The sequence below is a fragment of the Grampus griseus genome (genome assembly GCF_964374135.1).
Source record: "Grampus griseus genome assembly, chromosome: 6".
NCBI classification, from domain to species: domain Eukaryota; kingdom Metazoa; phylum Chordata; class Mammalia; order Artiodactyla; family Delphinidae; genus Grampus; species Grampus griseus.
This window is the reverse complement of record NC_139000.1, coordinates 36,997,666-37,015,953: the sequence shown is the minus strand read 5'-3', so window position 1 is coordinate 37,015,953 and position 18,288 is coordinate 36,997,666. Positions and strand designations below refer to the sequence as shown.

Below are 18,288 nucleotides of genomic sequence, written 5' to 3'. Positions count from 1 at the left end.
CTGACCGTCAACTCATACAGCACTTGGTTAGTACTATTCTCATGATAGATACATCCTTGTATTTGTATCCATATTTTCTCTCTGCTATTAGACTGACTCTATATGCTGAGTCTTCTGTGTTGTTTAGCCTTCACTGATAGGTACTCAATAAATATTTGAATGAGTAAATTTTCCCAGCCTTTTAATTTCAAGGGACTTTTCAAATTTTGCCCTCAAACTAGCTCACAAGTCCGCCTTAAGCTGAGTAACCAAACCTGTACTCAGTCTGTCTTTCTCAGTGAAGCCAGAAGTTTTCTGTTCTAGGTGAAATACTACTGTGGGGTAGAGTGTAGAGCCAGTAACAGACTGTCGCTGCTACACTGAAAGTACAATTCTTTCATTCAAGACTTTTCCTTAATTTGCCTCTTTAGTTTCTAATCAACTTTGGTGGTGCTAGGAGATTTACTTTATGAGGAAACTAGGGATGGTATAGGGGGAGAAAAGCTGGCTGTTGCCCTTGACCTACCCTTTTTTTGCTCCTGTCCTTTGTCTCACCTCACTTCCTCGTATTTCCTTTTTCCTGTCCCCTCCTACTTTTCATACTCTCTTTTCTTCTACTGCTGGCCTCTTCTTTCCACAGGCACTTTGTTTCTTTTTTTAAAAATAAATTTATTTATTTTTATTTATTTATTTTTGGCTGCGTTGGGTCTTCGTTGCTGCACGTGGGCTTTCTCTAGTTGCAGCAAGCGGGGGCTTCTTCGCTGCAGTGCGCAGGCCCCTCATTGCGGTGGCTTCTCTTGTTGTGGAGCACGGGCTCTAGGTGTGCAGGCTTCAGCAGTTGTGGCACACAGGCTCAGTAGTTGTGGCTCACAGGCTCTAGACCGCAGGCTCAGTAGTTGTGGTGCACGGGCTTAGTTGCTCCGAGGCATGTGGGATCTTCCCGGACCAGAGCTCAAACCCATGTCCGCTGCATTAGCAGGCGTATTCTCAACCACTGCACCACCAGGGAAGTCCTGACACTTTATTTCTTAGTATTTGCCCTTTATTCCTTCAGTGTGGAAATGTGTCCGCCTTTAGGAATTTTTGGAATATTCCCCCCCTTAGCTTAACAGAATAAAGCAGAGCATTATTAAGGAGTAGTAGGTCAGATGCAGTGAGAAACTAAGGGTCTATCCAGGTAGTTTCTGGCTCTGGATCCTGGGCTCCTACCTCTGGCTGAGCTACCCTCTTCTGGACTCATAAGCAGTAGGATTGTCTATCACTGCTGCTTCTTTGGAGACTAAATCTTGGTTCTCTAGATTATAAACTAATAGCATATTCTCCTACCAGAGTTTAAATAGACTTTTGGCTTTGTCTCTTTTGTTGCCTCTGCCCCCTCATCTGTATGCATGAATAATCCAGCGCTGACTTCTTCACACTTACTCCTTCCATGAGTTCAGAAAGAATTAAGTCTGAATGGCATACTGGTTTTTGTCCCTTGATCCTTTCTAGTCTTCAGAACAGCAAATGCATCAAGGTCTAAAATCAGTACCTCCAAAGTCTCTCTTTCCTAATGTGTGATCAGAGTGCTTTGTAATCAGAATGCTTTGCATCCCCTATGTTTGATTGGTATTGTTCCTGACCATTTGAAGCTTAGCCTCTTTCTCATACTGATTTTTTCCCCTGGAGTTCTGATCATTCTCTTCTTTTCTCATGTTCACATGTTGCCTTAAACTCAAGTGGGAAAAACTTGTAAGATCTTCTTACCCCTACTCCCAGCTGTAACCCCAAGTGTTGTCTGGAACCCACATGTTGTGTGTTCCCTGTCTCTTTTAGTGGGATTATCTACCAAGTTGTCTGATGTAGAAGCCAAGGGGTCATTTCCCTATTACCTTCCATTTGTCCCCAGGTTGTATTATTTCTGTCTGGATTTTTTTCTCTAGTTCATTAACTCTTTTCTGTTTCCACTGTGTCAGTATATGTTCTTATCTCCTACTTGTAAAAGCCTAATTTATGGTCATTAGGAGGCTTCCACTGTCCACATTGCTACCAAGATTTTTTTAAAATTCCTAATATGAGGAGTCCATCATCTGCTAAAAGTATCTCCATTTTGGATGGTGAATGTTCCTTTTCCTTATTGTGAGCCTAATAGAAACTTGGCAAGAAAGAACATATGGGACCTTATTAATTATACACATATGGATATGGTATCAGAAATGACTTCTATATAAAATAAACTACAGCACACTATTAGGTTGAATTCCTTTTCCAAGCACAGTGTTGCATATTTTTACTTTTGCTTGGAGCAGGATTTGTAACTGTGGTCATTTTAGCTAACATCAAGAAAAAACTGTAGCTAGTCAGGTGCTGGCCTGAAAAGCAGAAATAATTCTATGAAATTGTAGTCACTGCTGTTAGATAAACTAGGCTGCATTGTCAGTAAGACCCCATTGACAGTGCACATGTTTTCCTCTTCTTCAGCCCAGGCTTGGGATGGGAATTCTGAGCCCAGAGTGTGGGTGCTCGACAGAAATTATTAGAAAAACCCAATGTTGCAGCAAGACAGTAAGACTGCTGCTGTTCTCAGCTGCATCTAGAACTTTTAACTTGACTTCTAAGTCTTGGCTTTGACCTTCCTGATTTCTTGGACCAGCTTCCGATGGGGGACCTGCTTATTTGATTCAACCATGTGTTTTTAGAGTCTGAAAACACCATGCTAACTTTAAACAAAAATTTCTCTTTTCTAAGAGATGGAAAAACTGTTTCTCCCCCTTTTGCCCCATTTTGGTAATAGTACAGGGGCAGAATCTATTTAAGACATTTAAAAGCAGATTTTTACTAGGGTTATGATAGCTTAGAGAAGCAGAATTCCAGAGAATTCTGCATTGGGAAAATGCAACTTGGAACTCCTCTAAGAATCAGCACTAAAATTAAACCAAATGTCTTATCTCATTCGATAAGGAGAGAGACTTGTGGATATTGAGACAGTTTTTTGCATGACTTGAGGTCACTGGGCTCATGTGCAGCTCAGTTTGCTCTTGTTCTCAAGGTCCAGGCTTGTGGCTACAACAGTTAGAAGCAGAAAAAAATTCTGAAGAACTAAGTAAAGCTGGGGTGCTTTGACTGACTCTGCTTATTCCACAGCTTTTGAAGATCCTGATAGTGCCGTTGATGACCGAGATAGTGACTATCGCAGTGAGGCCAGCAATAGCATCCCACCTCTTTACCATACGACTTCCCAGCCCAATGCTTCTGTGCACCAATTCCCTGTGCCTGCGCGATTGCCACAGCAGCTGCTGCTTCAGGGCAGTTCCCGGGACTCTTGCAATGACTCTGTGCAAAGTTATGACCTCGATTATCCAGAGCGGCGGGCCCTCAGGTGGGTATTGGGAACAAAGCACTTTCTCTTCCTAGTATGCAGGTCCCAGGATGCAACTGACATCAAGGATTTGGGTACCTTAACCTGAGGTGACAGAGGAAATATAGCAGTATGGTGGATCAACCTGCAGCCATTTTATGTAGATTCTGTCTTTTTTTTTCCTCTTCCATATGTTCACATTTATGCATATCCATCAGTAAGAACTTTCTTTATGATCATCAGGTGAGGGCAGGCCCACTTGGGGTGGATGGCTGAAAAAAGCCTGCTCATCTCTCTGCCCAGCCAGTGATTTTGATACACCTTTCACCAAGATTAAAAGAAGAAAATCACAGATGTTACATGCTTGGATAATTCTTCCTACCTAAATATTTCCCTGGGAACTTCAGAAGAAAACCAATATGATCTCACTATAGCAGATTCAATACTTTTGCTGGACTTAAAAAAAGAAAACCTTTTTATTAATTTCTTAAATACATAAAACATTTACATGTAAAAATATATTAAGGTGTGCTACGTACTATACAGCAAAGAATTTTCCACCCACACCTGTTGTCCTCCTCTACTGCATCACCTTCCTGTCTCCTAGTTCTCTTACCACCCTTGTTTCTTATTACCCTTCCGTAGACCATCATCATATATTTATGAGTATAAAAGCAAATACATACATATATGCTCCCTACTCTTCACCCAACTTTAAAAAAAATCAGACTTAAAATTTAGAGAAACAGTACAATGAACACACATATTCATGTTGCCTAGACTTGCCAGTTGTATTAACATTCTGTTACATTTACTTTATCTCATTCTCTCTAATATATGTTTATATACACACACATTTTCTTTTTTTGGCTGCATCACATAGCTTGTGGGATCTTAGTTCCCCAACCAGGGCTTGAACCTGGGCCCTCAGCAGTGAAAGCACAGAGTCCTAACCACTGGACCTCCAGGGAAGTCCCACACATACATTTTTTTTTTCTGAACCATTTGAAAGTAAGTTGCAGATACCATGTTACTTTACCAGGAGGTACTTCAGCATGTAACTCCTAAGAAAGAGGACTTTCTCTTACATAACCTTAATATTATGATCACACTCAAGAAATTTGACAATACAATGATATTATTTAACATATAGACCATATTTAAAATTTTCCAGTTGTCCCAATAATGTTCTTTATATATATTTTTTCCTTTTTGATGCAGGATCCAATTAAGGATTATGGTACATTACATGTAATTTCCCTGTTTCTGTAGTCTCCTATAACCTAACAAAATTCCCATACTTTTTTTTTTTTTCTTTTTGTCTTTTGAGGCACTAACATTTTTTGAAGAGTCCCAACCAGTTTTGAGAATGCCTCTTAATTTGGTTTGATCTGATTGTTTTTTCATGTTTAGAATCAGATTAAACATTTTTGTCAAAAAACACTGCATAGATGTTTCCTTCACAATGCCTCAGCAGTCACATTTTACCTTGTCTCATTATTGTTGACGTTTAGTTTGATCTCTTGGTTAATCTGGTATACATACTAGATTTCTGCAATGTAAAGTTACCTTTCTTTTTGTAATTAAGGGTCTCTGGGATGATACCTGAGATTGTGTTAGTATTCTGTTTCTCACTCTTGACGATTTTTAGTGACTAAGTGACCACTTTGATGTTGTTTCTGTTTCCTAAATAAATGCTAATGGCTGTTAGATCTATAAAAGAACACATTGAGCTGACAAGCTCCGAGTCTGCAGGCCTTCTTTCCACCCCCACCTCAGTACCCAGGAAATAGGCAGTCTCTAACTTCAGTGAAAGTAAGGTTGGCTGTCTTCTGTATTCACTGACTTAAGTTGGGCGTGTAGCTTCTGATTCTGTAATCAGTATAGGGAAAGGTTTTCATTTCACTGTGATCCTCAAAACATATAGCCTTTAGATTTCACAAACGACAAATTATGATGCTTTAAATAATTTTCTCTTTGTGGTACTATAACAGGGTTTGACTTATGGTAGTCAAAGATTATTTTTATTATCTTTTATACATATATATATTTTTAAAAGTAGTATGTTTGACTATATTCTTGGCTGTACTGCCTAAAATACAACCTTCAGCAAGTTAACAGCTTGGCGGCTTTTCAGATCCAAATTCATCAACAAATTTAGATTTCTTGAAATCCCTTGATATATTTTTATGGATTATTTAACAGTTCTAAACTTTGGCATTGTAAATATATTCTAAATATTGATGGAATATGTTCATTTTGTTTGTTTCTTTCTTTCTTAGAAAACAAAAGGATCCTAAATAGTTAATGGTAGCAAGTGAAGTATTTTAAAGTTGTTATAGGTATTCTTTTTCTAATGTGGAAAAACTTTTTCACTACATTGCTATAATACTGATGTAAGAACATGTGGATTTCCTTATCTTGTCTTTTCAGTCTGAATGGTTTTATCAAATTGATAATTTTATTAATTTTAGTTTTCTCATTGAATATGTACTAAATCTTATAATTTTTCTTCCTTTTCCCTGTTTTTCCTTTTTTTCTTGCCTTACTATTCTTCCATTTTTATCTCTTTACATCAGACAAGGCTTACAGGTTCAAAATGACAAAATTAGGATTATTTCATATTTCTCTGATGTTGACTGTGAAGAGCAAGAAGGTATATATGAGGAGATAGAGGGGAAGATGTCACAAGAAGCTCTAGAAAACAGTAACATAAACTTAAAGGACGAAGGGGTAAAAGATGTGAGAACTCTTTCAAAAACTGATAAATATTACAGCCAACAAATACAACCAAAGTATAAGAATTGGAAAAAGATACCATCTCAAAGCCAAGAGACAGAATTCTCTACTGCCTTTAATTATGACCTTAAGTTTGAAACATCTACTTTCTCTAGATATCCTCAGAAATATGATACAATAGATAGGAGAAGGAAAAAGACACCCTTATATAGTCCTTTTGAAGGCAGTGAAAAAAGCCAATATGATGATAAATCAGGAACTAAGACTAACTTGAAAAGTACATATCCTAACACTGAAAATTGTAACCTTTGCCACGTTGAGAAGAAGGAACAAAATTACCCAGTTTTGCGTCCCTACAAAAATGGATTTGTGGTTAAGAGTGGCATGTGGACCACTAACTTGGAAAGTCATGATTATGATCTTTCTGGTTGTTCTAAGGACTGTGAAAAGGCATCTGGCTTAAACCAGCATGTCACTAATTTCACTCCATTAGATATTCTTGAAGATTCTGCCAGCAGTACTTCTGATGAACTTCTGGGTTCCCCCGTTTCTGATAAGCAGGAAGATTTACTGTCACCAACATGTCATCCATCCAATGTCCATCATATTGGAGGTTTTCCAGAAGAATATTATAGAGCAAATCCTGCATTCGCATCACAAAGGATGAATTGTGCTACAGACACACTTGGAAATCTGTCTGGGTGCCCCATGGAAGAGATGACCCCTTCCTCTATTGAGGAACCCAAGGAGGACTGTATTGATACAATGGATGAGCTTCAGTGTTTGGTAGAAACAGTGTCAGAATATTTAGCAGAGAAGGAAGAGGAGATTAATAGATTTGGCTCCCTTTCAAAAACTAAAGAAACACTTAAACACAATAGTACTGTTAATAATGCAGAACAGAAAATGCCAGGGGATCAAATACCATCTTTAAACATTGCCAAGAATGACAAGGACAAAGCCATCTCTTTCCCTGAGCTGAATGGAGTAAAATGTGCTGTTGGTTCTTTATTCAGTTCACTCACAGAAAAGGTGGGTTCAGGCACAAAGCATCTAACAACCTCTGTGGAAAAGCTGGTTTATTTAGTTCCAGAGAAAACAGAAACTCTTAATCAGACAGAGGCGATTAATTCGCCATCTAGACCCAGAGCAAAGTCAGTATCAGAGAAGGGTCTTTCCATACAATCTCCATCTCCATTATCTTCTCAAACAGTTGACAATAAGGACGTTGGCAAACATGACAAAACCTCTGAAAATGAGCACATGGACAGTAAAACTGGAAGTTTAAACTTTCAGGATCCAACAGAAACTATTGGAAGGGACTCTGCTTCACAGAGTCAGAGTTCAGTTATAAAGTCTGTTTGCAGCATGCTAAATCCATTAAAAATCTTTTTGGAAAAGGATGAAACCAAAAAAGATGATGACCGGAGCAAGCCAACGAGAAAGGAAAACTTTGTTGCGTGTGGTTCGGAGTCAAATCAAAGGGAAGATACCCTTGGCAATGACAGTAACATTGTCACTTTGGATAGGAGTGATAGAGAAACTCCTCACTACCAAATGCCCCTAAGTGAGGATTTGTTGTCTTCCCAAGCAGCCATTGAACATTCTAACTTAGCTCATTCTGCAAATGAGAAAGATGATGTTGCGAGTCCGTTGGAAAGAGAACCCTGTACAGATCTGTCTCTGTTACCAGATCAACGAAAAATATGTGCCAAAGATACTTTAGGACATCATTGTGAAGCTGACAGCAGAACTGCAAATAAAGAGCCATCTTCAAAGCCATTAGAGGGGGACAAAATTACTGGTGATGATGATTTCCTTGAGCCACTCAGAAAATCCTTTAGCCAGTTTTTGCTCACTTCCCCTGAGACCTATTCAAAGGAGACTTTGTCAGACTCTATGAAAATTCACCAGTTGGAGGAAGATGGATGGGAAAGGGGCCCTAAGAAAGGTGGGCATTCCTTTTCCTTTAGTGGAAAATTAGATATTCCAATTTTCAAAGTTCTTAGTCATTCTGAAAAGCAGCAGGATGTAAGAGAGAAAGGAAGCATGCTCCCTTTGTTTAAATTTTCTTTCACTGACAGCCATAAAACTGTCAATGACCAGAGTTTTCATGGCTCAGCAGTAACCACTGATGAAGAGATCCAAAGAAATTGCCATGCAAATGCCAAACTTAGTTCAATAAAATCTAGTTCAGTTCCAAATATTCATAGTAATCTAGGGAAATGTGATATAAAGACGTCTAATAAGAGTGACCAAATAAATACTCCTGAAGATGTCACACTTAATAAAATAAAGTCTTATTCGGCTCCAAATATTATTAATGATCTTGGGAAATTTGGAAGTATAGAGGAATTACACTCAAGTGACCACACAGCAATAGAGAACTGTGAAAGAGATACCTTAAACATTCCTGGAGTTGTGTCCAAAGAGCATATACCTTCAGATTCTTTAGGAGAAAGTAAGAATTTTACACAAGTGACATCCTCAACAGTACCAGACTCTTCATTAGCATTTACTTCTACCATTTCGAAACCCACCTTGGTTGATGAAATGAGTGATGACAAACTTGTAGATAAAGCTTCCAAGAAAAGAACCCAAGGAGGCCTCCTTTCTGGCCTGTTTAACAGGTTTTCTTCTCTTGAAAACTTGTCTAATCAACAAGAATTAAATGTGAAGAAAGATGACTCTCCTCACAGGAATAATACACTGAGCTTATTCTCTGGAATATTTAACTTGAAATCAAATAGCAGTATGACTGATTGTAAGCCAGATGAAACAAAGTCCATGTCTTTAGGTGACCTAAAGGGTTTGAATGGAAAAAAACATTTATCCTTGGATGAGATCCCTGTTACTTCTGAGAACCAGAGGAACCATGAAAAACAGGAAACTTCTGGCTTCATAAAAAGCTGCTTATCTTTACCTAAAGAAAACATACCATTATCTGATGCTTGGGTTGATAGCCATTATTGCCCTCCTACATGGAAAAACCAACGAAGTGAAAAGAATTTCCCCTCTTCTGAGAACAGTGTACTTCACTGCACTCCAACTGCTCAGCAGGACCTATTAGAGAAATCTTTGGCTAAGAGGCAGACACCACACCATGCTCTTGAGGCAAAACTACATGAAAATTCTAACAAGTTAAATTCACCTGTGCTAAATACTAACATTCTTAGTCAATCAAACCACTATCAGGCTTTTGAAGAGATGAACAATCCTTTCTCTTATGAATGGGATCCTGATATAAAAGATTTCTCTAAAAATTCCAGAAAACTTCAGCCAGTTTATTATATGTTGAATCAAAATACATTTCCATCAGCCGATGTTTTCTTGTGGCCTGACTCAGAAAATCCAGCAATAAATTTTTGCCAAAAAGATCAAAATGCAAATATCTTGGAGTGGAGAACAAATCTGAACAGTGTCGTTTGGTGTGACTTACTACATGAATCATTCAACCAGTTAGCATTTAATGAAGATTACTTATTGAGAGGTGATATGTGGGCAGCTAACTCATTATATGGAAATTCTGGTTATCTTCCAATTAATGAGACTAAGAAGGCACTAGAAGAATTGCCCATTGACTTAAGTTGTTCTTCAGGTTATGAGAAGAGTACATGCCCCGTAGCTGATCTAGACTCATTAAGAATGGATGAAAACTTTGTTTATTCAAGTGTTTGTTATGAATACCAGGAATGGTTGTCATGTCTTGAAAATGGAGTGTGGTGGCCATCGGAGGATGGAGATTATGGATATTTTATGTTCCACGATGGTCAATATATCTATTCTTTCCTTACTGATTCTACTGGGCAGTATGCATATTTATTTATACCTGATTGTTCTTATGAAGAGTATTTGAGTTGTGACTTACAGACAAATGATCTATCAAATATTACATTAGATGATAGCACTATTCCTGCTTACAGTTTTAAAGTACTTGACAGGGAAGATGAATTACTGTGGTATGTTGAAGAGGAACCAATTGATGACCCTCTTGATTTATCTGTAGTTTTGCCAAGAAGTGAGGGACCAATGTATCTAAATTTAGGAATGTTTTCACAAGTACTTGAAAAGTCAAGTTATGGCCAAAGGGATCAACCATTAGATTTTTCAGGCTATACTCCTCAAAAGTCAAAGGGAGATTTTGTATCTTTTAAAGAAAGCCTGGGTGGTTCTGAAGACTCTGAGTGTATATTGGATCTCAGAAATCAGTCCCGAACGATTGGTAATCATGTCTTAAATAAAAATCAAATGATAAAGGGAGATAAGAATCAGACTCTAGCGAAGGATTCGTCAGTTAACCTTTCCAGTTTCCAGTGGATCCAGTCTTCTTCTGAAGAAGCTGCCTCTTTGGTTCATCCTGAAAATAAGACTAACATCCCACAGCAAACAGAAGAGATGTCATCATTGAACAAAGTGACTTCGTTATTTTCTGCTTTGGGTGCTTCAACTGGAAGTACTTTGAATTTTGATAAGAATGAATCCTTAGAGTCTTCAGCCATGCAGAAAATAGATCAGCAGTCAAACTTAGCAGAGATCACAAATGATGGTCTTCAGTCATTAATCTTGAGTAAGCAACTAGAGAGTAACTCCCAAAATGAGGAAGAAAGTCTTCTCAAGAAGGATTCAGAGAGACAAATGGTATCCAATGTTCAGCGACCAGAATTTACTAAAAATATGAAGAAAGAATTCCCTTTAAATAAAAGCGTTCATGTGAAAAAACAAAATTTGTTAAAATCTGTTTTCCAGGTAAACCAAACAACTTCTCAGGCTCAATCAGATATAGAAGATGACAAGATGATTACAGCTGATTCTGTTTCAATTCCTCTTATATCACAGTTTAGTAGGGATGAATGCAAGAATTGTGAGCCTCCTCAGGACCAGTCTTCCAAAGAGTCTGAGACAACATTATTTAAAAGTGCACTGAAACTCTTTGGTCGGGGAGAAGACTCTTCAGTAAGTGCAGTAGCAAACGAGAAACAGGAATCTCGATTTTTGAACTTCTTTAAAACCCAGGTGAATAAAGAAGGATCACCAAATTTAGAAAAGAATGGTGATAAAAATAGAAAGATATCATCTCAGGAAAAGAATGAATCTCCTGGTGTTTCAAGTGTTTTTGGTTCCCTTGGGGATTTCTTTAAAACCAATGTATCTCCTAAACAGACAACTGAAAATATGTCTGTTTCTTCAATGACTAATAAGGATGAGGTCAAGTCAAGTCCTAATCCTGCACATCTAACTAAACAGGATGTTGGGAACTTTCCTGCTGCACCAGTTTCCTCTAAAGGGAAGGTTCGAGTTAGAAATCTGAACAAGCAGACTACTATTGATGACAGTGAGCTAAAGGAACCATCAATTAGGGAGATCCAGGGTGATCATTTGACTGACGAAGAGGCACCCTCCAGAGACCACCAACTCTACCAGTCACCAAATTCATCTTTCTCAACAGGTTGTCTCAAAGAATCCTCCAGAGATTCTTCAGTAGAGACTAGTGGTGTGTCTACAGTGACAGAAGTTCCAAGAAGTGATAAAATATCATTAGATATTCTGAGCAGAAGAAATTCAAATGAACAAGATCATTTTTCTGACAAAGACCAGAGTTTTTCAACTGCCACAACATCTCCATCCCAACCAGAATTACCAACCAGAAAGAGTATATTTTCTTTCCTGACTGGATCCGAAAAATCTGAGAACAGAGCCTTTACTACTCTACCAAGAACCACATCTCAAGGAGAAGGGCTATTCACACTTCCTTCCTTTTTGTCCACTGCTAACTCAGGCAGCAAGAAGAATACCTCTCTTAATAGCTCTTTCAGTTTCTTCAACTTGTCCTTTTTGGATGAAAAGCAGCAGACTCCTGGGGAAAAACACAGCCTTTCAGCTGTTGCTCCAGTGACTTCCCAGCCCTGTAAGAAGCCAAGTGTTTTTGTAGACATGAGTAATACAATGACTAGAGAAGATTCTAATGACATTAGAGGTAGCATAGTCCCGGAGGTAGTTCATGAACAGCAAATGGCTCCTTGTGTTTCCATTAGCAACATCACTAAGGTTACCTCCCTTGCAGATGAGCTCAATGTAGAAAACGACTATCCAGGAAAACTAGGTTCCAGTAATGGACCAGGGACATCTTTAAAAGATTTCCAGGTAAGTCAGTCACGAAAAGACATTGTTCCTCATTCACCACAATTGCAGGCACAGTCTGAAACACTGCTCATTGGTCCAGAGACCCTTGAGGTATCTCCCCATGAAGAAGAGGCTTTCATACAGGAAGCCTTTCTGAGTGACTCACCAGCCAGCTCTTTTTCACATGATAGCCATTTGGTTGAAAAGCTCAACCATTTTGACGCATGTACTACATACCACCAAAGTGAAAGATTTACTAGTGACCCACTGAACTTGCCCTTAGAAAAGGCCCCCGATGAGATCTTAACACAGATCCTGGAGCCAGCTTCTTCCTCTGTGGAGCCAGGATGTACAGGGCACCTCCAGAGTCAAGATGCAGATAAAGTGGAAGACAAATCAATGTTGGAATCTTCAGTAGAAATGCTTTCAGGGTTTGTGACCAAAGTGAAATCTTTCTCTGGGTCCTTAATTGAACCTCCTAAAACTTTCTCTGGGCTTTTCTCTTCTCCTAAACCTCCAAAGAAAAACTCCTTTTTCTCTTTTCCTTCTGGTGCATCATCTCAGCCTCTCACAGGTGAGTTATTTGGACTTTTTAAAAGTCCCAAACCAGAGACATACAAACAAGAATCATCTATTCCAGCTACTGCATTGCTTCAAAATGGTGGTTCCAGACATACTGAAGAATCAGTACCTCCCGAAAATTTGTGGAAAGAAGCTACCTTTGGAGCACTCAATTCAGAAGCTATAGTCAGTGACTGTAGAATGACTGTGGTTAGTGCAAAGTCAGACTCGGAGACCTTGACGGATGATCCTAACCTAACAACTGAAATGGAAAACAATAATATTCCTGACAATATTCCAGAACCCCAACGTTCTGAAACAATTGAGGCTGCATCTTCTGTCTCAGGGGACGATACTGGGCAAGGAGTATTGTCTCTGAGTGATGAAGGAGACATGGGGATGTTGCAGGGTACAGACACAGAGGCATCATTGGAAGCAGAGCATATCTCATTGCCAGCACAGTTGCATCCAGAACCTACCTGGATTGCCAAAGAGCTTCCTCCTCCAATTCACCTACCTCTTCCTCTTGAGCCAGAGCCAGATATGCAATCTGCCTCCACAAACCAAGACTTCTTAGGGCTACAGGCAACCAATTCACTAGAAACCAATACTACAGTGTTCAGTGAGGCAAGTGTTGGCCAGAGTGCCACACTGGAAACCCAAGGGTACCTTTCTCACTGTCCGTTGGAGGAACCTGTGCTTTGTGCCAAAGAAAACTATGGGATACTTGATGCCCAGAAAGGTCCACCCGCAGTCCCCAAGGAAACGGAGCAGCCAAGTCCTCATTTTGAAATCCCAAACATGATCAATTGGCCAAAACTCCATTTCCCATCCTCTGCTACTGACTATCGGAAACCACTGAGCTCTTTCTTTTCCTCGCCTTCCTCCTCTGGCAATAGGGCAGCAGAGACTGGTTTAATGTCCAGTTTTAAGAAGTTGTCAACTCTATTTGAGGGAGGTAATGAGGGGAAAGGGAGTAGTGCAGTGGCAAGTGATTCAAAACTAAGGTTTGGAAAGAAGCTGGATCTTTCATTCCCGTGGCCAAAACAGAACAAATGGGACCCTGAACAAATGCCTGCAGAATCCTCCTCTCCAGTTTTGGTTATCAGCAGTGATCAGGACCTTAAATTCAGTGAGGCTGACAAAACTTTGGAGTCTTCTCAAGTGTCTGGGGCCAGTGCTGAGCCAGCTAAGGTTTTGACTCAGCCCTCTGGGACCTCTGGGCAGGTGGAGACCAGGCCAAGTATATGTGCTCATGAGCTTTCAGGGCCTGGAGAAGTGGAAAACCATCAGGAAATCCCAGCATCTGGAGAACACGGGGGTACCAAAGATAACCTCTCTGACCCCACCTGTCCTTCAGAGAGTCATGAGGAAGAACACTGCACTGTTTCTGAGCTACTTCACCAGCCAGAAACACATGAAGAGGGGACAGCGCCTGCTAGCATTGACTCTGATTCAAATGTACAGCAGCCAGTTGTTCTACATGACATCAAGGAACCAAAGACCAGGAAAAGGCCTGTTCTCAACTAAAGCATCATAAATGATTTTAAAGAATTGACCATTTATGATGCAGTGACTTAGTGGTAGTTTAATCATAGCCTGCTTTTTATCCTTCCTGTGTCTTTCCCAGCGCCTGAGCTTCATGTTAATTAGGGGTTAAGTAAGAAGAAATAATAGGTGGATATTGTCATCTTCTCTCTGCCAAATGTAATTCATTTATTGGAACAAGGAGCTTCCTGCTTAAAGGGAAGACTAGGTCATGAGATTTACTCACTCTGGTTTGCTCTGCCTTGAATAATGCAGAATGGAGAAGGGAGGGCAAGAAGAGGCAGCAAGTCACTGAGTGGCATATATTAATTACAACCACATGATAGGCTAGAATGCTTCCTTGGGCCTTTGGCACTTACATCTGTAATAGCTAGGAGAGACCTACTTTGCTTTGCTTTTCCAAGTCTTCTAAGATGCTTTCTCCAGTGGCAATGAGGGTATTAAGTAAAATACAAAATGCAAAGGATGGCTTGGAATAATCTATACTATATATATTCCGTATGGATTTGCACAGCTTCTTCCAGTCTCTGCATTTTACTACCCATGAGACTGGTGTCTGATAAGTGCTTTCAGTACAGTCTCACAGGAGCTCAGGGCTATCGTTTGCTGTAGTTATTCAGTCTGGATCATTGTGCAGGGTCCACCTGCAAAGGATACTATCATTTCCCCTAAGAAGAAGCACCATACAGGGCATTTTAAGAATGCTGCCTTGAACGCTGGCCCAAACCAGTCCAAAGAGGCTGGTCAAGTACTTTGGAGGTTATGTGAGTATGTGCGCACACATGTTCATGTGTATATGTGTGCTGGGAACTACTCAGAACAGTGGCTTGGTACCTATCCTGCATGGGATGAAGAATCAGAAATCAGCCTGGAAATACCAGATAATTGGGAGGAATCATAGGGAAAATATCACTGGAAAACAATAATGATTTATCTTCATTTGGCCAAGAGTAAACATAAGCCCTTTAGTTAAAGCTTGACTCTTTGGCAAGGAAATTCCTTGTCCTTTTGCACGGAGGCTTTCCAGCAGAATACCAGAAGTAAAACAAAGGGCCTCTGACTTGGGATGGAACTATCCAAATGGGCTAGGATAGATCTTATATTGATAGATCATCCCCAAGTCCCTCCATTTTGAATAGGACTGAATCCCCCAAATTCAGTATACGGCTTAAGGGAGTAACTTTGAATAGTATTCTTTCTGGTCACGATTCACTGCCACATTTGCTATAGCTGCTGCCTCTTATACCAGGGGAACAAATTTCCTTTCCGGGTATGGGAATTCAGGTGGTTGAGAGAGGGTTAGGCTGGCCTCTCTTCAGGTACAGAAATGCATTAATACGGCCCTGACTCAAATCTTGGAGTTGGACTGTGTCCACTTTGCCCGAAACTGAGCCATGTCCTGAGAGCAACTCAGTTATAGGTGGGCAGGTTCATCTTTGGGACATTCGCTGTGCTGCCAGGGATACCACTGTAACATCCATGTTGATGAGACCATTCCCCTGAGGAATTTCTTGGTCCTAGCCTCCATTTCCCAGTGGCTTCCATTACCTCATACAGATGGCTGAGAGATAATTGAAGGAACATGTTCACTCTCCTTTGCTCATTCTGAGGAACACACATTTACATTTACAATTGGAGAGGAAGAAAAGGGGATCTCAATTTAATAGGTAGTAGAAAAAGGGAGTAGAGTTCATCCATCCATTTTATTCTGTGGAAATTAGAAAACTTTAATCACAGCCACTGGACAAGTTTTTTAAGAAGTCCGAGTAGAGAATTTTAGGCATAAACAGGCTATTTTAATAATTCTTAATCCTACTTACAGAATAGCATGTTAAGATAAAGAATTCTTCAAAGTCAACTGCAGGGTTGAGGTTAAGTGCTATTGGAGAACCCAGCATGTTGTGTTATTTTTCCTGTTGTGATTTTGCTGAACAGAGACTAGTTCTTCTAGATTGTGAACTTTGGTCCTCTCTTCCCAGAAACCTCCTGTTTGTGATCCTTGCCACTGATAGAATCATTATTTCCTGGATTTATCCATTACTTTGTTCTGATCCTTAGTTTGTATGTATTTACTGATGTGTCTTCCTCTCATTCTCACAGCCCCACCAGCAGTAGTAGGTATGGCTCCTCCTGTAACGTGAGTCAAGGAAGCTCTCAGCTGAGTGAACTAGACCAGTGTCACGAACAAGATGATGACCGCCGGGAGAGGGACTTGATTCATTCCTGCCACAGCTCTGGCAGCTTCTCCAGAGACAGCCAAGTAGGTTTTGGAGAACAAGAGAAAGCCTTGGAGGTGGCACGTGAAGAGGAGAAGGGAGGAGCATGTGAACCCAAGGAGACGAAAGAAGATGCTACAACCCCGCCACCCCCAGATCTGGTGCTACACAGAGACCACATCCTAGGCCCCCAGGAGAGGTAGGTGATGGCTACCTTGAGGAGCTCACATGGTTTCCTCAGTACCTGCCCTATGGTATTGTTGAACAGAATGCAGTTGCTTTTTGTTTGTTTCCCTGCAGCTGGGTGTGGTTGTGATCAGGATACTGAGGCTTAGCTCTGCACTGCTTCCTTTGCTTTTTGGTGTAATTTCCAATGTATTTTGAGGATCTCTGAAGAACATTTTAACTGCAGTGTACCAGGCCTTCTAGAGTCTGCAGTTCTTGGCTCACTAGTTGACCCCACATATGACAGCCTTTGAGTCTGGAACTGACCTGAGCCTTGCAGGTCATTTCATTCAGAGGAGCTGCTTTGAATGAAATAGGCTTCCCACCCGATTAATGTTTAAATTTCTTTTGTGAGCATTATTTTTTTCTTTTGTTTTGTTTTTTCCCTGGCTGACAAAACTGGGAAAGAGTTAAAGAATTGGTCTAGAAGCCAGATCTAACCCACCCGTCTGTCTCCCTGGGGCCTAGCAGTATGTCTGGCAGTTGGTACCCATAAGGAGAAAAATTTTAAACTTGTCCTTTTAACAGTCACATAATGAGGCTTAGTACAGAGTTTGAGTATTGTTCTTATTGAGCTAAATTGGTCAGTGAGCTGCTGATAGATTGGGGCAGAGCAGGGTTTCTCATTCTTAGCACTGTTGACATTTTTAGGCAGATAATGCTTTGTTACGGGGAGCTGTTGTATGCATTGTAGGATTTTAGTAGCATCCTTAGCCTCTGCACACTAGATGCCTGGAGCAACTCTCAGTGTGACAACCAAAAATGTCTCCAGATATTGTCAGATTTCTCCTGAGGGGCAAAACTGTCCCTAGTTGAAAACCACTGGGGTAGAGTGATAAGGGCTAGGTGTGACTTAAATTCTCAAATTTCAAGGTCACGGGAAGATCAGAGCAGTGAATGCTGATTATGCGGTAAAAGTTAGAGAATGGTTGATGCCTCTACTCCACCACTTGAAGGTAGAAACTTATTTTCTGTTTGTTTTCCTGATTTTTAATCATTTCTGGTGGCTCATCTAGTAGACAAGACATCAGGGAGACTGAGTTCTGGACCAGCTTTTTTACTGGATTGACGACCCACTGAAAGATAGCTCTTTGTCGACCTTGGACTTTAAAGATACTGTTGTCTGGGTAGAGTTTTTGGTCGAGCAGCAGAAGGTGCCTGGCCTTCTCTAATGGCTCTGTCCTCCCAGATCCTAGCTGTGCAAGTGACGTCCAGGCCCGTTTCAGAAGTGCCCACAAGTGTTTTAAAACAATTGAACCAGTTAGGTGGCATCAGAGCCTAGCATATATTTTATGTGTCTAGATGGTGGGTCCTTTTTTACTGCCTTGTCAGTAGACCCCAGTGAGAGAGAGGAGAAGCATCATCACCAAGAATTAACCACTGTTCCACAGTTAAGATGATGATGATTTGTTCAAATACAGGGTATTGTTTCTGTCTCAAAGCTACTTTGTTATATTTATTGTTCCTTTTGCTGAGGGTGGTCCTGAGGCAGCTCAAGGAACAAGATCACAGCAGGACAAGGGCTCTGCCTTTTTACTTAGCACTTTGATGTAGTCTAGGAAT

The 18,288-nt window shown here is 40.3% G+C and overlaps 1 protein-coding gene across 2 annotated transcripts in view; it reads left to right on the top strand.

The window, feature by feature from the left end:
- UNC13B (unc-13 homolog B) overlaps positions 1–18,288 on the top strand; it is a gene marked incomplete at its 5' end in the record, with an annotated part of 220,009 nt that overhangs the window by 114,352 nt on the left and 87,369 nt on the right. For both annotated transcript variants that reach the window (XM_082655905.1, XM_082655904.1), the window contains 2 exons: positions 3,103–3,337; positions 16,385–16,699. In XM_082655905.1, the coding sequence (XP_082512031.1) occupies positions 3,103–3,337; positions 16,385–16,699 (550 nt within the window). The remainder of the gene's footprint in view (positions 1–3,102; positions 3,338–16,384; positions 16,700–18,288) is intronic.